This window comes from Xenia sp. Carnegie-2017, unplaced genomic scaffold (assembly GCF_021976095.1).
Source record: "Xenia sp. Carnegie-2017 unplaced genomic scaffold, XeniaSp_v1 HiC_scaffold_21, whole genome shotgun sequence".
NCBI classification, from domain to species: Eukaryota; Metazoa; Cnidaria; class Anthozoa; order Malacalcyonacea; family Xeniidae; genus Xenia; species Xenia sp. Carnegie-2017.
Genome location: NW_025813484.1, coordinates 5611696 through 5634902, shown reverse-complemented (window position 1 = coordinate 5634902; position 23207 = coordinate 5611696). Strand labels below are relative to the sequence as shown.

Here is a 23207-nt window from a genome sequence, read left to right as displayed (position 1 = left end):
CTCCAACGAAAGTCCGTCATGCTCACTGACCTGTATAGTAATTACCTGGACGGGAAATCCTCATCCAAATTATTAGACAGTTTTAGCAAACGCAACGTGACGTCATCTACGACGTCTAAATGTTGAGGAGAACTGAGTCGAGGGCGACGTTGTGTTGTCAACTTGTTTTGGTTTAGCATTTTTGAGACGGGGAGTCGAGGATGTGAAAATTTATAGTTCACTTTCAAAGAGTTTATTTTCTTCGATGAGACGAGTAAAAAACACATATTGCTCACGAAATACAAATGTTTGTTAAAAAAATAGTGAGTTGGAATTCATGATCAATGTGTCGAGAAATGTCCCTCCAAGTTTGTAGTCCTCGACAAGTCACAATCGATCAAAGTAAACTAAATAAAATCACGCGACAGTAAGGTTTACAAAGGTATTTTAACTAGTAAAACTCTATAAAGTACATTCGTTACTGTATTGTGCAATGGACTCCGTCTCGGTCACATACGTCTCACAACAAACTCCCTTCTCTGACTCTCTCCCATTTTCACTTCCTTAAATCCTCAAAAACGCCATCCTAAACTTGACCGGAAACACAAGCACGCCATGCCACGCCATTTTTACGTTTGCGTCGACGTCGCGTTGTGTTTGCTAAAGCTGTCTATTTTATTAACGCGCGGCCGGTTATCAAAACATGGCTGATTTTAGATGAAATGTCAGCGGAAGAGCGCCGGCTTGCAAAATTAAAACTTTTTCACGCACAGGAAAATTTTTAAATTTCATATTTTTATTGTGCGATAACGTACTTGCAAACATCTTCAAAGTCTTTTTTTCTTCAAATTTCAAAATGCCAATATATTGTCCTTTACCTGGGTGTCGCAATAATGATAAAAACGGAAAGTTTTCAATGCACCGGTAAGAAAGATGGATTGTAACTTTTATAATGTACTGTACTTTATTACTTCTTTTTCGTATTGTTCATGCTTTTCCGATGCTTTTTTTGCTTGCATCATTTCAATTCAGTCCAGTAGCTTTTTTCAAATGCATCATTTCTTTATCGTTTTTCACATTATAATTTATCTTTTGTTATTTTATGGCATATTTTCAATTTTCATGACTTTTTCAACAGTTGGTAATTTAGTTAAAACATTTAAGCTTTCCAAGTGACACAAAAAACTCCTCTCTTTTTAAATTGTGGATGACAAATATTCAGTAAAATTTGTCCGCTGGTGCAGAGATTGGTTTTACCCCAAAAAAGTGTAGTAGGGTTTGTTCTGAGCATTTCTCTGAAGATCATGCAAAGCAAACAGTGGAAATAGAGTATTGCTAGAACCAAAAGCGGTGCCAACAATTTTCAAGAGTGATGTGGTATGTCTCACAAAATGAGAACATTTTTTTGAATTTGTCATTTTTTTTTCAGTTATTTATTTCATATATTTATAATTTTATGACAGATAGTAAAAAATGAATCTGATAGGGGAAAAGATTTTTCAATGTTTAGTCTATACATGAATAAAAAAATATTGTCAAGTTAAACTGAGAAGGAGGTAATTATTCAAACATGTATCTTATACGAACAAGCATATAAAGATGCTGTATTGTCAAATGATGATTATGTAACTTTTCCTAATTATGCTTTGGTTGATCACAATTACTGTTGTAAATATCCACTTCGTCTGAAGCGTCATTTGGAGGAGGCGTTTGAAAAAGTTGATTCTATGAAAAAGAAATTGTGCATAAGCAGGGCACAGAATTGTAGTTTACATAGAGAGGTCAATGATTTATCCCTAATAGTCTGTAACTTGACAGAAAATGGCCTTATTAATAATATCAAGCGGAAGTTCTTAACAAAACTGTATCTGAAGTGCCTGGGGATGTCATGAGTTTGTTAATGTCTTAAAAGCAATGTAAAAAATTTGCAATGCATCCAGCTGAGCTAAGGTCATTTGCACTTACTTTGAAGTTTTATTCCAGGAAAGCTTATGATTATGTTCCTGAGAAATAAAAATTTAGCATTGCCTAATCCAAGAACAATCCGCACTTGGTACAATTCTATGATGGTGATCCAGGATTCACACGGGATGCATTTGTTGCAATGAAATTAAAAGCAGAAGCAGAAAAAAAGAAAGGCAAAGAACTTGTTTGTGCTTTACTGTTGGATGAAATGGCCATTCGCAAACACGTAGAGTTTGATGGAAATTAAATTCTTGGATATGTTGATATGAGAACAGGTGTCAATGATAATGATTCGTTGCCTGAAGCAACAGAGGCTTTAGTGTACATGACTGTTGCACTTGACTCTTCGTTGTCCCTGTTGGGTATTTCCTCATTGATGGCATTTCAGGGCAAATAAAAGCTGATCTGTCAAAGGAATGTATTTCAAGACTGTATGATGTTGTTGTGACAGTAACCAGCATAACTGCTGATGGTCCATTTCCTCATCAAATGATGATGAAGTTGTTTCACAAGATGATTTTCAAGCATGCTTTTTGCATCCATGTGACTCACAATCAAAAATTTATACTTTTTTAGATGCATGTCACATGATCAAGTTTGTAAGAGGTGCATTGACTCAGTTGGGAGAGCTGAAAGATGCAATTAATGATTTTATTAAGTGGAATTACTTGGTTAAACTGGTAGAGTTACAGGAATCAGAGGGCTTCTAGTTAGCCAACAATCTCTGTACTTCTCACATCCACTGGCAATCTCAAAAAATGAACATAAACCTTGCAATACAATCACAGAGTAGCAGCGTAGCGGATGCTTTAGTATTCTACGCTTGTGTAGTATAGTATTCTACTGTGAATGTACGCTTAAACTTCCTCAATTCAAAGGATGCGTTGCAACTCATTCGCATATTTTATCGTCTGTTTGACGTTATAACTTCACGAAATCTTCCAGCCAAGGACTATAAGGCACCCATTAGACGGTGTAATTATGTTTGTCAAAGTAATTTCTTGAATGAGAAACGTGATTATCATGGGCGAAACTAGCACCTTTTTAACGGGGAGACGCTGGGGATGAAATTTCCCTACAAGGAAACAAGATGCCCCGCAGATCGTATGGAACAGTACTTTTTCAATAATGAAATATTGGGTTGATTGAACAGATTTTCACTATATATTTTTGTAATACATGTTGTATTCTTGTGGCAGAACGCACTTTAGCGTATTATTAAATCTTTAATAGCAGTTTTCGCATCTTTGCAGTTGCAAAATTTTTTAAAATAATATTTAAGTCAACATTGTCCGTAAGATCTTTCTCACATGCAAGAACAATTAAGTCATTTAATGGCGTATCTTTCATTGTGGATCTCAGGCAGTTTTTGACAATCTTAAGCATGCTGAAACACCTTTCATCTTTTGCCATGGACACTGGAGTGGTCAGCAATAATTTATACGCCTCGCACACCGTTGGAAAGACTTCTTTGTGTTTGGAAGCAAATAAAGCAACGTCTTGAAACGATTTGGGTTCTGACTTATATTGTGATGACACAATATTATTGAAAATTTCCAACTCATACAGCAGTCTTCTGCATCAACATCTTTTACTGTAGCATCAATCAGGTTAAGTGCATCTACTATATTTAGTTCCTCCTTCTGCAGTTGTCTGATTAGGATTTATGTTTTTGTTATTATGATTCGCATGAACATAAGAGCAAAAATAAAGTCAAAACTAGAAAATTTCTTTTTTATTGCTTTAGCTTTTACTTTTTATTCTACATCTCGGTCATTAATAACTTTCAGACTAGCATTTGGTATTACCTCAAAAAAATATTTTTTTTTATTTTTTGACTCTGAAGATGACTACCGCTAAGGTTGTCGAAACGTCAGTCAACAACAACAAAAACAGTCCTTCTCAGGACTATACCAACCTGGACGATCGACATTTACAAACATGTAACGATACTCCCGGGTTCAAACCATTTACTTTATTAAGATCTGGATTCTTGTAATTTTCGATGAAGTTCGTGGTGTCGTTTTTTTCTATATGCAGATGTTGCATTTTTGATGGCTTCATAAATGAATTTGGCGTCTGATTGATAGTTTTGAGTATCATTCTATCTGAGGATGACTTTGAAATGTAGTCGAAAATTTACAGTTTACTTTGCGTCGTGTTCTGATTCATATTTTGTAATCTCAAGGTGTCTTGTTTGTTCGGAATTTGTTTTTTACTTTATTTTTTTAAATTGTCTGCTGGACATGGTTTTTACATCAGAAAATGTTTTTATATTTCAAAGTTATCCATAGACAGAATGATATTCAAAACCATACATACACATATATATTTACAACGCGTGGATTAAATAGTACTCTATTTCATTTTTTATTGCTTGACTTCCGTATCTCCGTTCTTTAATGGTTTTTACATAAGAAAAACACGGGTATTCGGGCCATATATCCCAGATCTTGTCCTCTAAAATGACTTCACTAAGTAATTCACTTTGACGCGCCATTTTGTTTTAGTTTATTGAGTTTTTACGCAAGCGCTTTATTGATTTGTTAAAAGTATACTCCTTTACTTTCAGCGCACACACACTGGAGATCGTTATTCGTGACGAAAAAAATTCAACATGTTGAACATTTGTGCCACTTGTTACAAATGACAAAAACTCGCAAAATTCAACCGCACACTGGAGCTTCCTGCATAAGCACGATACCACGAATGACATATTGCCGAGCAGATAAAGCTCCAGTGTGCGCCAGGCTTCAGATCGGTTTGCACAGACTAATGCCAACTCAGCTAGAGACCAATCAGCGCATGCGTATAATTGTTGTTGTTCACAGAGATAACTTTTCTTTTGCATTGCGATTATAAAGTTGCTCATAAATTTTCACTCAATTTGCATCGTCAAAATTTATTGCGCATTTAAACTGCTTTCTACTATAGACGAAGACGTTACATTCACTGAATGGAATTCTTTATTAATTTTAAATATATACCATCTTTTTATACATATATATTTACAGGATTTTTCCATAATGTACAGTTTGCAATTCGCAAGTCCTGAATATTTGCTTTTGTAACACTTTACCGTGCTTTTCAAGCCTGGTTACAAATATTCTGTGTATTGCAGCAGTATACATCTAAAACATCTTAATCTTAAATACAGAGCATATGCCTGGCTTAGTAAAAAAGCTAACACGTAGGGACTTTATTATAAGATGCGACTGTCCCGGCTATCCTGAGTATTGACTATACTCAGTAAACTCGACCCTGCAGGGAAAAAATGCTTCATGTAATTATTCCTCTTTAAATGCCAATATCAGGGTCAAGAAATTAAATTCTTTTAACAGTTAAATCAAATTCCTGAACATTTGCAATATACATTTGACAGGAGTAATATTTTATCTTTATGGGTTTTTGTAGCCTAGAAGTATGTGACTCCGTACCGGATGTGACGTCAAAAGGAGAACGTATGCATTTAATACACACTTATCATACTGAACAGAGCTGTTATTGCAAATTTTCTTAAAAAACCACACTACAAGTTTAAGATGCCGCAAAGATTTATAGATTGACTACGTCACTTGAGTGAATAACAGAAGAAAACGTTCAAAAAGTAGAGCTGCATTTTCTCTGTTTTACGTAACATACAGTGCAGAGTCCCCTAATTCAAGGCACCAAAGGCCCATGAAGATGAAATTTTTGACGAATCATATATGTTGCAAATGTTTTTAAAATCAATTTTAATGATCTAAAAAAGATATTTTTCTCACCCTTATATGGGTACTTTTAATGTAAACCCTTCACGACTTAAAACTGTAATATCTAGGTTTTTGTCAACCCTTTAGATGGAGTCAAATATGTAACCAGACAGGGTACTATGTTGTTTGAAAACAAGGAAAAATTATTACAATAAATATGATTTTATCATGCGGGACTAATAATATGACATGGAAGTCTTTTAAACGCTTCAGATCACAAACAAGAAACGCAAGAAAAGAACAACTTATGTCACACTGCAGTACAGTACAGTGCTTACAGCGTTTCCTATAGTTCATCAATCAATGGTGGTACTGCAATATAATTGTTGAATATAGGATGAAATGTTTACAATGGAAAACAGCTCTTATCCAGAGACAATTTTTCTGTAATAAACCTGAATGAAAGCGATGGTAAATCAAGCAAGAACACATTATTTCCGAGGCTTAAGCCCCCCAGTTGAATTAAATAAATTTATCGTCTAAGTTTTCTAATGTAGACTCGTAGATGACTATTTCCAAATAGTTCTTGTTAAAAGAAAGACTTTCAATGCTTAAAAACTCACAAAACCTGAGCCAGTTGACTCAACATCTGAGGATAGTTATTTTCAACGGCGAGTGAAGGCAGCTCGATGCAATTACTTCCAGTAGTCAATGTTAATGAGGAAAGTCTCACGTTGGGACTTCGATGGCTTTCGATGGAAAGTTGTGGAAATAACCTTCCCGTGAGATTTTCGACAATATAAGGATCATCATCGTAACTTAATGTCGGTAAAGTATGTTTTTCCGAGTGAACTTTTTTTGGTCTAATAAGAAAAAATTGCATTTGTTATTGCACGTAGCTTCCTTTGTAAAAATAAGGAGGCTGCATCATTAATTAACCTAAACTAGTAAAAGCGGAAAACCTGTGGGGTAGCCAGCTCACAAGTTTAGTCGTGATAGGTAAATATTCTGGTCTTCTCTCACTGTAAAACAATGAATTTCTACCAAATAATGCTAATTTGGTTGGAAAGCTATTTTTATTTCATAGAAATCAATAGGGCAGATCCGAATATATGAATATTCCTCTTTTCACACCTAATTAGTGGCCTCTGAGAAAATGAGTTTATAGCTACATACCTTCCTCTCTTTATGAGCTTTTTTTCTAATGGATTACCATTGACTTTTTCAAAAAGACTGAATAGTAACTCAGTGTCCGGTGCTGATGTGACCACTCTCTTTGGTGGCCTGGGATTTTCTTGTCTCTCATCAGAAGGGCTGACTGGCCTCTCGATCAATTCCTTGTCGGGGTTGTGATCTTCCGGAAAAAGTGGGGGCAGGCAGGAATACGTATTTTGAGCCATGGAACTTGACTTGATCGAATTGGGCTGAAGCCAAAATGATTGTGGTAGCGACCGTTGTTTCATTGGTAATGGTTCTGGTTGGTTGGAAAAAATATTGTGATCTTATAACGAGATTTTCAAACACGTTTGAAATGCAGTGAAACTTGAAGTGCTCTATCTATTAGCTATATTAGTCACAAACGGCCATTGTTCAATGCAGCAACGTTGAATTGGCATCTATAAGATAAAGCAAAATTTCCAACAGGAAAAATTTGCGTAACACTTTACTGCACCATTGATACGCTAAAAGTAAAAAAAGGAAAACAACCGAAATATTTCACTTTTATTGAGCGCCATTTGCAATCGGGTTTCCAAGGAGCGCGATCATCCGGCGGATAAAGTTGACATCTCCCATATCAACAATAAAATTGGAAAAGACATACATTTTTTTTAAAACGGTATTTTCTCGTATTTAAAACAAGGCCATAAGGTCCCGCATTTCGACCGAAGAGTTAAAATTTAATAATGGAAAAGCTACAACGCACAGGCTTACGAGGGACTACAAGCAAAATAAAGGTTATACACCACAGCAGCCTTTCCTTGCGTGTACAAATAGACTGCGCTTCTCGTGAAATGATAGCAAACAAGAAAAACCACAAGAAAAGGCTTCCAAAGGCTGATTTCCATTCAGTGAAAATTGTCGCGCAATCGATTTTTTGCGATCAATTTCTTTTGAATTGTGCGAATGTGAAAATGTTACGGCCGAGAGCTTACAACTGAAATGAAAGTGATCTCAAAAAGTCGATCGCGCGACAATTTGCACTGAATGAAAATCGGCCATAATAAAGAAAAGGTGTGGAAGTTCGAACATTGCGTAGACGATTGTTCAACTAAAGTTTGATAGCAAAACATGAATAAGAAACTGCATTCGGACTCATTATAGAAGACCTGCTGTAACGACGTGAGAAATGTACAATGAAAGATATGCCTGTCGTGATAGTTGTAGTTCCCAAATGCATCTTACCGTGCGATAATTTAGTCATATACTAGAAGTTACTATCGTGCTGCTCCCCCCATTTTCACTAAAAGGGTGAGTGCTCGGAAGAAACGAAGTCACGCGCGCGGATAGCCGACGGTAAGCTTGAGCGAGCATAAGTACATCCGCTTCCGGTGCTCGGCTTGCATTGATTATAGAGACAGCCTCGCAAATTTAACATTAAATTTATTGCTATTTTCATTGAAAACCATTTCTATTAGATAAATACTGTATCTTCATTTGTCATTTAGGGGCTTTGTGAAGAGTAAAATTGTCGTTCACGGATAAATCGAACAAAATTTAGTTCTGTATATGAACTGAGTCAATAATGTTTACAAGATTATATACAACTGACTGTATCACTAATGGGGCACAGGCCGTGCAGTTTTTTAGTATTTTCTTACTTGTGTATGACTAAATTGCACTAGATGAATCATTGTTTCTAGGACAATAAAGGTCAATTTTGAGAGCTTTTACTTATTTGTAATAACACATTAAATGTACTTTTGTCCACCGTGCGGTCAATGAAATATTCGTGCCGTCAATAACATAAAAGCATATTGCTTTCTCTTCGAGTTGATCGACTAAAATCAGAAACCGTTAATGAAGCCATTTTACTGCTAGTAGTATTAAAATGTATTTTAGTCTACCATGAGTGATTCGGTCAATGAAATGCTCTTGCCGTTAAAAGCGCTGATAATAACATGAAAGCACATCACTTTTCGAACCGAGTGAATCGCCTTAATGCAAATCAGCAACCGTTGATAAAGCCATATTACTGCTATTATTATAAAATGTACTTTTGTCCACTATGTGTGATGCGGTGAATGATATATTCGTTCCATTAAAACAGCCGATAATAACATGAAAGCACTTTGCTTTTCTATCCGAGTGGATCGCCTTCATGTGCAAATCAGCAGCCGTTAATAAAGGCATACCACCACTAGTATCAGATAATCTTCGCAAATTTTCTTCCCGTTTGTTCGTTAAATCAAAGTTACAAAAAGTTAAGTTTTAAAATGATCGTTTATGTTTATCAACCGTATTGATTCAATACGAATGGAAGAACACATAGGTACTGCGTGCGCATTGCAAAATCTTTCTTCCAGCATACGCTCCCTCTCATTCCGTAAAATACCCCCCTGAAAAGTCCACTGACAGACAGACAGAAGCAAATCGAGATTTCACCAGCATATAAGTCGGGCGAAGAACTGGGCCGAGTCATTTCACGATTAATGTGATAACATTTCGATGTTCACTGCCTGTCATTACTTGATATAACAATAATTCCTCAGTGAACGCCGAGTGGGCGTATTCTTTAATAAGAATATTATAAAGGCCTCGCCCAAATACAAAGTTTTTGCCAGGAAATCATTGATTTGTGAATGCTTTTCATAAAGCCCACGCAAATTTCTCACAACTAAACACAATCGTATATCTATTGCATATCACGAGAAACAAACGCTTGATCTCATGACGATGAGAATAATCGATAATTTATAGAATGATTGGATTATAGAGTAGTCTTCCGATTGAGTTAAAGCAATGGTAATAGGTTCGAGAAGAAATTTTAAAACTTCGGATATTCTGTATTACAACAAAGTGTGTAAAATTTTCTCCCCCGAAGATATAGGCTATTTGTCACTATTTTTGCACCTGCTCCATCAGAAAATATGTCTGCGCGAATTCCCTAACTATATCAATTTTCCTTGTGCCTGGACATAGCCAACGCAAATCGCGTTGGGCAATAACGATGTTTGGGAAAAAGATCTGCATTGTGTTAGAGAGATTTAGGGCAATTCTGAAATATTCCTAGAAAATAACAGCGTTTGAATAGAAATGATTGGCGGCTGAAAGTGCGTTGGAGAATTCTGGATGAAAAATTTTGACCACATGCAAACGATAAATCTTGTTCATTTGTCCACGTATTACAGGAGTATTAAGATATGCAATAGTTTAATGAAACATGCAATGTCAGAATTCGAACGATTGTGACGAGGTGCGCATTTTTAATTTTAAACAAAAACGTACATTGAGAAATCTTCAGTCAAATGAAATGTATGTTTTGTGGAAACACTGGCGAGTTAGAGCAGAGGATCGTCTTAAGTTATCGACGAAGCAAAATGCACCTAGCTATCACAAACATTAAATTTTGCGAAGTATGTTTCCGTAATGATTTTTTAACCAGATTACGTACAAAAAAAGTTTGAATAACAAAAACGACATTTGAATGCAGCCTACGTTATAGACAGAATAGGCTGTCATGACTCATGTCTTCTAATGAAAGGATGCTTTATAAAACCATACAATTTCCATCGTCTATACTTGTCGTGGAAGACATCAATTCGAATTTTCGTTATAACTCTGGAATCGTTTGTACATAAAAAGCAATTTTCAACAAATGCGAGTGGAATCGCTGTGTAAACACAAAATTTGCTCTTCATTACAATGTTATTTGACGATCCAATATCCTAAAATATGCATTCGATTTCACAAGTGAAGTACAAAGAAAGATTAATGACCCATTAAAATTTAAATATCACTAGAACAGGTATTTAAATTGAACGTAGCCATTAGAATTCGCTCGTTATGTTCAAATATCTTCGTATTTGTTGATAATACCTAGTTATCGTTACTTTCTCAACTCAACTATCATCAACCATTTTCTCACATCATACAAAATAGTGGTAGAACGGAGTCGCGAGAATTGTTATTACATTCACAAATTACGTCATAGCAATTGTGACATTTTATGACGCGTACTCAATGATCCCCCATCAGAGAAATGCTTAGAGCAAAATTACTCGAGAACTCCATGCGAACTTTCCTCCCTCTAAAATATTTACCAACTATTTGCTGTGCAGCCATATCCTATATAATCAAGGCGAATTATTTTGCAATACTCAATCTCAACGAACGAATTAAATATACGTCGTCAATGGATAATAGTCGCTCGCTACGTTAGGCATGATTATTATGTATTTCGGCACGTTCGAGTTAGAACTTCTCGTAGAAAGAGCACATTTGTAGCCCAATAAGATCTCGACGGTTGAATATACAACGTTTTATAGGAAAAATGGACCCAAAAAAATGATCATATGTGATATTTTCTACAGTGAAATATATTTAATTGTAGATACTTACCTTTTCTAGCAAACCTGGTTTTCATATCGCTGCTTGACGTTGACATCTTATCATCAATACGCTTCCTCGACGATAGTCGAGCCCCTTTCGCTGAAAGGTAACACCTTCGTTTTCGAGTCAGTCTCGACAAGTCCTTCAAGCCAGCCGAACTCTTGTCTTGTACGGACCCAGGCGAGTGCGGTTTCCCTTCTTTGGGAGATTCAGGTTGCCTCCAGTGATCAAAATCCTTGTCAGGAAAAACTTCTCTGAATTTCAAGTCGTCATGAATACTTACAACGGCCATATTTTTGATAATTCTTTACATAGTCTTGCAATAATGCTGGATGTTCGCCAAACGTTTCGAACAATTATGCGACAATGAAATTCTTAAATGATTGTTCGGTATGATTTTTGATTTTGGAGTTGGGGTGATATAAACAAAACCCCTACAAGTTTATAAGACTTTAGTGCCGCACTTCCATTACAACTAAAAGGCAACACACACTGTTTACATGGTTTCCACTGCAACGGAGTAGCAAGTGTCGGCTGCGTTTTAATTGGTTGGAATACGTCATCATGAATCTGATTGGCCGCTCACTGTTGCTTGATTATGAGATTTCGTTTACAATTTTCACACGAGTTAGAAAATATTTACTTCATGTACTCATTAATTTGTGAAAAAATTCAAAAGAACGAACGCCTTGTTTGCCTTGTCATCAGCACACGCTGTATCACCTGTAAAAATAGAACATATCAATTGCAATTAAAAGAAATGAAATTGTGTTATTACTTGTGTTTTTCCATTTAAATTTGCATTTTCAATTTAATAGATCGTGTTGATATCCTAAGGTATATCGACTTTAGTTCAGTTGATGCGGAGCAGAAATTTGACCTTTCTCCTTAGCGAAGCAAAAAATACGTCACTGGAGTTGAGTCTGCATTCAGTATTATTGGTAACACAAGGCCTGCTTCGAGACGGACAAATTATTTTTTAAGCTATAGTTAACAAGATTCATCCTGATTAGCCGGAAAATTAGGAAATTTGGGCAAAAGTGTATTTTATTGCGATTGCCGCCACGTCATGATCATATCTCTTGAAAACATCTACTATTCGAGGCCATCGTTCACACAGTCGTTTTTTAAGATCGAGTGTCCGACAGCAGACCGATCCTTGTGACGACTGTTTAACGAGCGTACGTCATAAATGTAACAAGTTTTATTAAAGGTTTGTGGAAGACGGCGAACTAAATGTCAATTGTCAAAAATGTGAATTTATTTTGGAACATTATTTATATTTAGTCATGTACTTGGAGCACTACTTAGACAGTAAGTATTTTGAATTTCATATCGAAAGTCATATGTCGTTATTTTTTTCATCATTGAATAAGATAGCTTTGTAGGTTCCCGCCATTTCATTTGTTTTGAATTGTGAAACTTGGATTAAATCCCATTGTTTTGGCGTCGGTAACTTTGCTTTTTCTTAACTCTGCGTATAAGAAGAACGAAAAATCTGACCTGTGTGAATATAGTTGGAAATATAGAGCAGCTCATAGGGATATCTTATGCCGCAGCGGTTCATTTGTAGGGCTTTGTCTTGACATTTGGCGGCTTGGAAAATTGTAAAGCAAATGGTCTAGGTTGTGTCCAGGTGTTGCTCGTAAAATGTCCTCGGGTCGTTGATAATTATATAAAAACTTGCCAAGATTCTGCCAGTGAGGCACCTTTCAGAGTTAAATAAAATTGTGTAAACTTTTCCAAGTACGTATCAAGGATCAGTGGATCACTGCTAGGATATTGAAACCATGCCTTTGTTTACATTGCCTGGGGAGTACTAACATGCCACAAATAAATCAGATAGCAATAAGCACATCCTTTCTTTTCAACATTGCGAAGTAATATTCTTCAGAGTTAATTGATATCAAGGATAAATTTTTGAAAATCTAGATTTTATTTTCAAATGATATGTATATACAAACTTTGTTTTGCAACAAGTTTTTCATAAGATTTGCAAAAAGTTGAAAGTTTTTTATATTGAGATTTTGTTATCGTTACATTGTTGGGCCATTTGGTGGAAATCAGGTCTTTTATTAGAAGCCGGCACCCAGCAATTTGTACTTCCAATGTCACTGCTGGCTACTTTGTATGTTATATTAAAATTTTTAGTTTTAATAAAAGTTTAGTTTCATTACAAAGTTTTAAATTAGTGTTCTTCTTCTATTAAAATGTCTTGCTGCAAGCTCTGATCCATAACTTGGTTCTTTTAATAATGAAACCACTGAGACTTGCCACCAACTCAAATGTCTTCATCTAGTGGAAGGAGTAAATTGGATAACTAGTTGATTATCTTGCCCTCTGTGTGTAAAATATTGAAAATATTTTTCAGAAAGCTTTTTTGTAAATTAAAGCATGTCATTTCTTTGCAATGTCTTACTACATTGATTTTGACCTATTTTTGGTAACTGTCTCCCGAGAAGCAGCTTCTTCACTATGAATATCCATTTGCTTTGCTTACTGTATCATTTTCTCACTCAGTCAATTTTTTCATTTATTTTCACATTATAACAAGGTGCGTTATTTTATTGTTTAAGGTATTGAAAATCTTCCTTATGAACTTCAAAGAAACTTCACACTCATGCGGGATCTTGACCAGAGAACCCAAGGTAATAATGTTTGTATTGGTACTAGATGTGATGTTTGGCAAGAAATATGTTTTCATATTGTTCTTGCTTTGAAACATTTATTGTACGACATACATTTCTGTATCCATGTGTAAGATTTGGAATGCAGTCAGGATAAGTGTGCTTGCCTCCTAGCCTTGGCTAGAGGGTGTACAGATGGGGTGTGCATGCTTCCTAGCCTTTGCTACATGGGGTACAGTTGGGATGTGTATGTCTCCTACCCTTGGGTACAGGTGGCATGTGCATGCCTACTAGCCTTAGCTAAAGGGGGGCAGGTCGGGTGCTGATTTCCTTACAAAATTGTAATATACCAAGAAATAGAAGTAGAAGCAGAAGCAATTAACTTCCAAAAAATATTTTCCAATCAAGTTAATGAGTTGCAGAATTTAACAAAATATGTTTGAAATGGTAAGACAAAACACCCACAAAGAAGTGGCAAAATAGTCATCCTGGTACCATTTCTTAATTTTTTTTTCACTATCGAATCTTTGCCTTTTACCTTATGATCTAAAAATCACAAGATTGATGAGGCATTTGGAAAAAATGATGAAATTTTTTAGCATGAACATGTTTTGATTTAACATTAAGTCATCTTTGTTATGAAGAAGTAGAATGTGTTAGGTATATTAAGTGTAAGGATATACCCATAAGCCCTTCACATATGCAAACGCAAACCTGATTTAGACAAATATATGCAACATTTCATGACTATCATACTCATACACATGCCATGTAAATATGTTGCCTAACACATTTTCACAATTCATCCTTTTACTAGTTAGTAATTCATACACATCATATATCCTTACAATGTGTATAACAATGTGCTCCGGCTATCACCATAGTGCAATGGTGACTCCTGCACTTAGGACACTTGATGTACGGTTCATAATGAAAATATATCATATATCCTTATTTTATATATCTAACACTGTAATATTCTTCTTCATTAAAACTAAAGAAGACTTATAAAAGGCCGAAACAAGTTTATGTTAAAAAACTTTGTCATTTTTAATTTACTTTACTTTTTCGTTTTGAATTGTTTCACAAAAATTTGTGACAAGGTTGAATGAGATGTTCTTTATTAGACTATATATGTAGATAAGGTAAAAACATTGTTGGAGTGAGAAAATGAAGAAAAAAAAGATTTATGGTTATTGCAGAACACTTGTTTTAACCAATTTACTCAGTGTATGGCTGATAATAATTTAGCATTTCTTTAAAATAAGCGCAAAAATGTGTCCGAGACTTTTTGAGACTACCGTTTATGATGTGCGCTAACGACATCACCTCATAATAATATCATCAAACATACAAATAGAAATTTACATAGGTGTTGATGAATGAGCCAAGCATTTTAATCAGAACACTACATGAAAGCGGAATCGAAGGCCTCTATCCAAGCTCACCCAGCACATAATTACGAAAGCAAATATTGTTTTCTCTAGAAAAGTTGACGTTCAATACTTCAAATAAAGTTACAATAAACATCGAAAAAAAATCGATGAATGATTGTTTAGGAAGACTTGATATGTGACTGTCCGTTATTTTACTCCTGTTTAGCAGAGTGGATAGAGTTTATGAACTTGCAGCCAATCATGATTCACAACATGTTGTATCACGGAACAATCTACAGTTTTTTTATCATTTATAATTACAACCCAGTGTTTATTTGAAGGTTTTAATAATTTCGAGAAGTAAGCAAAGAAACAGTTCTGTAAATTGGTTGTTAGAACTACGTATTTTGCAAGAGGGCAGACATGTGGTTTGGTTTGTGCCCCCACATTATTTTTCAAATAATCACATACGTATCAAGTTTTTTTTTTGTTTGACTTGAGTTGTTTAATTAAATTATTCTTTGAGCCCAATGTTTTAGCCTCTATGTTCAAATCTTAAAATTATCAATTAAATCATTTTGCCCCCCCCCCTGGTGTCCGTCACATGTTCCACAAAGTACAAAGTGTCGGACTACTTACTATAATGGTTTCCCGATGATTAAAGATTATGTACGCTGATATAACAACACACGTAGGCTCTGTTAAAGTTCGCTTATATTAGGCAATCAATAAAATCATGTTAGATCGTGCATAATATTATGTGCAATTTGGCTTCACACTAGATTATTGAGGATCATTGAGCATCTGATAAATCCTGTAAGATCATAGTCTGCATCATTTTCGGATTTCTTGATTTCTCGCACTAAAATACATACGACACTTTAATTGAGATTATTAATTATCTATAGAGATTGATCATTGAAATGAGTTTTATGTAAATTGCAACATTGATGAATGACATTAATTAAATAACATCTTGATATTTATCATTTGTAGATATCCTCAAGGAGATTGATGACATGGCTGATAATTACACAGAATGCGCGAGGAATCTCTCTCCAAGTGAAAAGACAGAGCAGCTGACGAAGATCGAGGAATCTTTTGCAAAGGCAAAAGAGTTATCAGAAGACAAAGTCCAGCTTGCCATGCAGACATACGAAATGGTGAGTTGAATTACTCGTTATTTAGTTTGGAAAGTTGGTCGGTGTATTTATCTCGGGGAGGGGAGTGTACGTAGTGCTTGGCTACGTAGTGAAAAACTTTACTGCAATTTTTCTATATTTCAAATACCTCCACTCCTTTATTGGTCGAATCCCTTCTCTTTTGCGTGAGCTTTCTTACATTCTAATATTCTGAGTTCTTTTTTCCTTGAAATTTTGTAGGTTGACAAACATATTCGTAAGTTGGACTTCGATCTTGCACGATTTGAAGCAGACTTGAAAGAGCAGCATGAACAAGAACTCGCCGCTTCTGATGAAGGTAAGCGACATGCAACTCTTGATTCACGAAATTCACAACATCTCAAAGTGGTTCCGTCTCTAATTGCATGATTGAATAATTTTAGAAAATAAGGATTCCAAGTCGAGGAAGAAAAAGCGAAAGAAATCGCGCGGCAAGTCGACTGGCGCTGAAAGTGCACGAAAGAAGAAACGGTAGCTATGTTATGGCAACCATAATTAAAATCAGTTTATCATTTTTGCTTTTAACATTCTAAAATAGCGAACTGATGTTTAGAGACAAGAAAGACTACTTCTGCTTGGCAACAACGTTTCGTGAGCATACAAATAACCTGGTTTGCATGCTAAGGTGGCATTTAGAGAGAGTTTTACACTTGGTTTTTTCTGGAAAAAAACACCGGACAAATATATTGTTGCTTTCGAGAGTTGCTCGAGAAAAGTTAACTGCGTTTCTTTTAAGGAATGCACTCCTTAATTAAACGAAAGATATTTACGTGTATTTTTCAGATGTTATCTTTCCTTACCATTTTGCGCCTAAGCTATACCTAAGACTACGTTCACACGGCGATACCGCTACTAAACTCTGCTGTTAGAGTTTCATACAGTTTTGTACTGTTCACCATGCTAGTGATGGTGTGAACAGTATTTGAGTTTTGCTCCGTTTTGGCGTTGTGTTCATACCACCCTGGATTGACGCTGGCTTTAATTTATTTGAGTTATATTTATTTGAAGTGTATCTATTTTTTCTCACCACATCTATCGTCGTGACGACTGCGTTCCAGTATTTCATCCTGGCATTTTTATCAGAGAAAAAAGTTTCGCTGAATCGTAATGAACTTCTTACGGTTTGGTGTTCACACGTAATTAAAACGGTATAGCTTTATACCGTTTTTAAAGTATTACGGTTAGCGTTACGGGTTCATATTTTTTCATACGGGCGTCGTGTGAACATTACCCCATGCTAACCGTAAGAGTTCAGGATCGTTTTCAAACTCTACCGGTATCGTGTGAACGGGGTCTAAAATCCCACCTACGCCATTCTCTTGCATTAGAATATCATTAAGTATACACATCCATGACGATGTAGAACGGCAAAAGCTTAAGTTTTAGTAGTTTTTAACCTCAATTTAGTCTAATTATTTTAACCGCTAATAGTTTGGGCATAATTAATAATTGATTTTTTGCATTTCAGAAGTGATGAACCTGTCATTCCACCACTAGCTGCAGTCACGGCATTTTTACCCAGTCCTGATGTACAAGTTTTGGATATGCCTGTTGATCCAAATGAACCCACCTACTGTCTTTGTCACCAGGTATGTACTCCCGGTAATTCTTGCAATGCAGGGCGTGTAAAAAATGAGAAGTTGGGAAAACGTCAACAAAGTCATCAGTGCGCAAGATTTGCCAAAACTCTTGGTGGAAATGGTGTGGCAGTAAAATTGTTGTAAATAATAAGCATTTTTAAGATGAAAAGAGTTGCCGAGAAGTACTTTTGAAATAGCTTTTACTCCTAAATGAAACCGCTAAAAAGCTATTGGAACACAGGAATTTTGTCTTTCGCTTACGTAAACGCTTAGCCTTTCAAATTGCAGGTTATTTTGAATTTTTGATTTTTAAATATCATTTTCATCATTTATGCATGAACGCGAGCTTTATTTGGTCCAAGCATGAATAATAAATGTCTTTTAAAAAATTTTATTAAAAAATGAAAAGCGAAAAATAATCTCTCATTTGGGTGTCTAGAGTTCGTTCGTGTACCCTTTGGTCAAAATTTCCACAACTTTGTTCGCTATAATGTGCCATATTATAACCCTACGTGTTCCAATTGCTTTTAGCTTTGCAATTTTGGTGCGCAAGGTATTTTCAAACGTGCTTTTCTCGGTAGCACAATTTTCACTTTAAAAAGGGTTACTATTTACGACAAATTTACTATCAGATTAACCATTAAAAGTCCAACTACCCAACCAAACCTTTTTATACACCCTGTATGTAGCTCAGTGAGAATTAAATGTAGCTACGTAGGTTTTGGGTGAACACGAGGTTTTTCGTGAGGGTCAGAAAATTTCGATCAGATGTCCACATTAAACATGCGTAGACACTTTTTACCTTCATAACTGCAATAGGTTTTTGCCTCGTGTAGTAATCTCCTCACGTTTGCAAATACTTTACATAAAACGACTTTTCTTACAAAAAGCTTGTTCGTGCTTATCTATATTATAATAACAGCTATTGCGATTGTTTATGCACAGTTTCTTCCGCAGTGTGTTTGTGTTTCTCATATAAATGTGCATTATCTGTTAATTTATATAGTAGTGTTATCTACTATATAGTTTATCTTAATGTAAGGTTTATCGGAAACAGGAATCCATTCGTTTATTTCAGGTAGTCGAATTGCAAAATGAAATAATTTTCAAATTAAGTAAAAAACCTCAATATCTCTTCAACGCTTAACATCGTTTTCTGAACCTAGTGCATGGGCTGGTTTTTCTGTTTTATACTATCTGCACAGGAAGGTAATCAGTGGCGGATACGTGGGGGTGGCGGAGATAGTTTCCTCAATTTTGCAATGTCTTGTTCACCTGTTTAATAGATCAAAGAATTGTAAAGCACGCATACGGGTTTAGCGATTTGTACAATTTGCATTTAGCTTTCACATAAATATTGCACGTGGGGTATTCGCATTTATACTTGCACTGAACAGTCAGTCCATTGCTTTGTGCTTTTCTTTTCGCAGGTTTCTTATGGAGAGATGATTGGCTGCGATAATTTGGAGGTATAGTTAAGAAATAACGATAAGTTGAGATGAATTATTAAGGTGCAAATCTGACATTTTAGTATTCTGTGTAAAGGCCCGTTCACACGATCTGATTTGTCGGATCCGATTTTTTTTGGATCCTACAAAACGAATCGTTGGAATACATATAGAGTGAGCTTCCGATAGTCGGATCCGTCAATTTAAAAAATCGCATGGAATAGAACTTGCTCTATTTTTATCCGACAAGATCAAAGGAAGGTGACTCGTCAAGTTGCATAGATTTGAATGACTTTGAAATAAGAACAAAAATGCGAAAATATATCAATAAATGTACTGGATAGCACAAATGGCTTCTCACACGACTTTAAAAACGAACATAAATATCAACAAAATTATCGGTCCGTCTGAACAAGTAACGAAAATTCGGAACCGAAACAACTGGATTGTGTGAACGGGCCTTAATGTAGATTAACGAATTAGCGCAAAAGTTCAGATTTTCTTGTCCATGTTTTAGGGGCTGATTACATGAGCCCGGGTAGCCGAGATTCAAACTAGTATTAAATGATTTTGGCAAATGGAAACGATTCAATACTCGTCATTCTGATTTAATAACTACGCAAAACATTTAAAATTACAATAACCAATTTGGCCAAATTTGTGAATTTCAACAGGAATGACTTGTGGCGCTTAACAAACAATTGTAATCTTTAGGCTTAAAGTTTTGTCTCCTTTCAGTGCCTCGAAATCGTTTCACGCCTCATTGAATCTCAGTTAGCCGGGATCATGTAAACAGCCTTTTAATCATAACTGGTTTTTATTTTAAGTAAACAATTTGATTGACTAATATTTATGAGCTTGAAAAGAAACACCTGAACTTTTAGAGAACTCGTAACATGTGACGAAAAGTTATATGAAATTTTGTGTCAAAGTGGAAATAACTTTATCTTTCAAAGCATAATCATCACGTCTATTGATTATCATGTTTTCAACAAAAGAAGACAAAACATCAGATGTTTTTTTTAGTGTCCAATCGAATGGTTTCACTTTCCTTGTGTTGGTCTGACGACGAAACCAAAAGGCAAATGGTAAGTTTTTCTATGTTCAACTTTTTCGTTATTTTTAGTAATTTAAATGAATTCCAGTTTGGAAAAGCTTACTCAGCCAGCAAATATTGCGTATTCGTATTTACTACCTGTCAAAACTGATACGTAGTTTTGGCGGTAGTTCCGTATGAGAGATTTCTAACAACTAAAGTATTTCTTTTTATGCAAATCTGACGAAGGTTAAGTTATATCTCTTCGCCTCCAAATCTACTTTTGTTTTTGTTGATGAAAGAGAAAACGTTCGTGATTCTTGTTTTCCGGGGTTTTTTTCTTTTGTGTTTTTGACCACGTTATTTTAATTTTCCGTTTTCTTCATTTAAATGGTTTCCTTTAACTTTTGAAAGGTATTGTCCAAAGTGCAATATTGAAAAGAAGAAGAAATGAGAGCATTGCTTTAAAGATGAGAAATGTACAACAGCATTGGAAGCTGCAAGTATTGTGCATTTGCATGGCAACGTTGTAATATTTTGGTGACGTTTACGTCTGGACCGCAATTCACCTGAGAATAACCGACAATGTCGATGATCAAATCGTTATTGGCTACATTATTTCGGTTTTTTTAAAGAACGAGTGTAAATGTATATAAGTAACAGTTACATTGTGTATGTAACGGTCTTGTAAATTCTCTATGCCATCCGTCCGGCATACTTGACCGAGAAGTAGCCAGGTCTTACTTAGGTATTTGGAAACTAGTTGAAACTAGCTCTCTGCAGTTTTTTTTGCAAAAATTTGTAAAGCATATGATTGCAATCAGTGGGTTCGATTAAAAAGTGCGTAAGCAATCTTGTATATTTAACGGTTTGTGTTTTTACCGACATCCATTTTTAAAATTCAAATGCTAATTTTAATATAGTGATCTGAGGGCCTGTTTATATGGAACCGAGTTACCCGGCTGAGCTAGTTACTCGCCAAGCCGGGTAACTCGGCCTTATATAAAATGAATGCATTTCCCGGTGGATCGTTTATATGATACATCCGAAAAACTCGCCTTGCCGGGAACTCGGTTTGTGTAAGCGAGTTACCCGGCTAGGCGGGATGAATTTCTTCATATAAACGCATTTGCCGGGTAACTCGGCGAGGCGAGAAAATTGGCTCTGTTGGTACGCATGCGTACTAAGCCTTGTACTGCAGTATTATAATACAAAAACATACACATGTCATAATTTTCAATTTCATATTCACCCATTCCATTTTTGCTGCGAAACTGTGAGGCTTTTTAAAATCTCGCGTCTTTACTCGAAGTTAGCATAGCCAAACTTCATTTAAGACAAATGAACGGAAGTACTAGCCGAGTTACCCGGTGCCATACAAACAGATCACTTTGTCAAACCCGGTTGAGCGGTAACTCGCTTAGCCGGGTAACTCGGCTCCATATAAACAGGCCCTAAATATCCACTTTACTTTGTTTTGATCAGGGAAACAATGCACTCTTAACACATACGTAGCATATGAAGCATTGTCTGATATTGAAGTAAACAACTTTAATCCGTCGCAAGCTCGTGTTTAGAGTAATGTAAGATCATTAATATTTTCTTGTTAATTGTATTGATCGTCATCAAACATTGCAAGTTGGCGTTATCTATTTCTAATTCATGTTTTTCCCTACGACACAAGACCACGATAAGTACTAACACTCAGGGCCAATTACATGGGTCGAGTTATATCAACTATTGCTGGGGTGAGACAAATTAACCAATACCGCAAGAAGCGGCGTAACTGAAAGGTAAATTAGTGGGTGGGTGGGTGTGGTGTATATTCGCATATTCAGTTGTGCCGTCCGTCGATCGATTTCTTTTGAAAGTGAATTTAACGTTCTAGTTACGTATATAAACGCTGGTTGAACCTTAATAAATACCAATGAAACAACATTAAGATTACATGCGTGGGAATTGGGAAACAAGTTAACTTGGTCATTACTTCCTTGTCCCGAGTTCTTTCGGTTTAGTGAGGTTGAAAACTGTTGAGATAGCTTGCGTAAATGAGCTTACATTTAAAACCAAGAGGCCCTCAACCTTATAATATTACGTATGTTCTTTCAATTGTCGCAAAACGGAGCTTTTACGTTCTGCTTGTATAAGATGATACGCATATATTCTTTTTAGGCGTTCATATCTACGTTTCTATCAAACTATCTTCAACTTTTTTTCAAAACTAATATTTTTTAGATTTTTGCCGGACCGACTTTTTCATCCTCTATCAATTTCTGAAACGACTTAAATTTTGTGTAAAACCTGGGCGATATCACCCCAGCTCCCCTTGATGTGCGTCTCTGAGTGTAAATATACCCTAAGAAAAGAGTGCTCAATACATGAATGGAGCAAAATATGCCATAAACTATATATTTTTTCGTTTTTGTCTGCCAAGAAACAAGTGAAACAAATGTTTGAAAATGGATGCTATGCCTGAATAAAACGTAGGGTATTAATCTACTTACAAAGCGCAGTGCAGCCAGCTTATTAACGCAATTTGAACAATTTGAATTTACATGTCTATGTCGGTATATCGTTGAGCAAACAGTTGCTATATAAAGTATTCATTTCAAATTACGATCGATTGTAATACACATAGCTTACTGGCGGCTTTGAGAGTTGGTACCGCCAAAACATCAAATACCCAGCGTGGCAAAAGACAAGTTTGTAGATGTAGATCGTCCAGGTTGGTATAGTCCTGAGAAGGACTGTTTTTGTTGTTGTTGAATGACGT

General features: G+C 35.7%; 2 protein-coding genes and 1 long non-coding RNA gene across 5 annotated transcripts; 1 reads left to right on the top strand and 2 right to left on the bottom strand.

Moving 5' to 3' along the window:
- Window positions 1–5696: 5696 nt before the first annotated feature.
- LOC124443819 lies at window positions 5697–11921 on the bottom strand. Its single transcript, XM_046994349.1, has 3 exons — window positions 11196–11921; window positions 6813–7110; window positions 5697–6499 (listed from the first exon to the last, which is right to left on the bottom strand). Exons 1-3 carry the CDS (start codon window positions 11476–11478, stop codon window positions 6256–6258), a joined length of 825 nt encoding a protein of 274 aa, XP_046850305.1. The 5' UTR covers window positions 11479–11921; the 3' UTR covers window positions 5697–6255.
- A 189-nt stretch (window positions 11922–12110) lies between these two features.
- LOC124443820 (inhibitor of growth protein 4-like) lies at window positions 12111–21293 on the top strand. Of its 3 annotated transcripts, XM_046994351.1 has the most exons (10): window positions 12116–12399; window positions 12474–12500; window positions 13763–13834; window positions 16186–16352; window positions 16572–16668; window positions 16754–16841; window positions 17839–17959; window positions 19381–19419; window positions 20425–20486; window positions 20849–21293. In XM_046994351.1, exons 2-10 carry the CDS (start codon window positions 12476–12478, stop codon window positions 20886–20888), a joined length of 711 nt encoding a protein of 236 aa, XP_046850307.1. In that variant the 5' UTR covers window positions 12116–12399; window positions 12474–12475; the 3' UTR covers window positions 20889–21293. The 3 variants fall into 3 exon arrangements, with proteins under 3 accessions (XP_046850308.1, XP_046850307.1, XP_046850306.1); XM_046994352.1 differs by having other exon boundaries at window positions 12111–12500; window positions 17842–17959; XM_046994350.1 differs by having other exon boundaries at window positions 12117–12500.
- Window positions 15887–16610, bottom strand: LOC124443821. The gene is made up of 2 exons (XR_006947757.1): window positions 16480–16610; window positions 15887–16051 (listed from the first exon to the last, which is right to left on the bottom strand). It is a non-coding gene; the product is annotated as an uncharacterized LOC124443821 (long non-coding RNA).
- Window positions 21294–23207: the final 1914 nt, after the last annotated feature.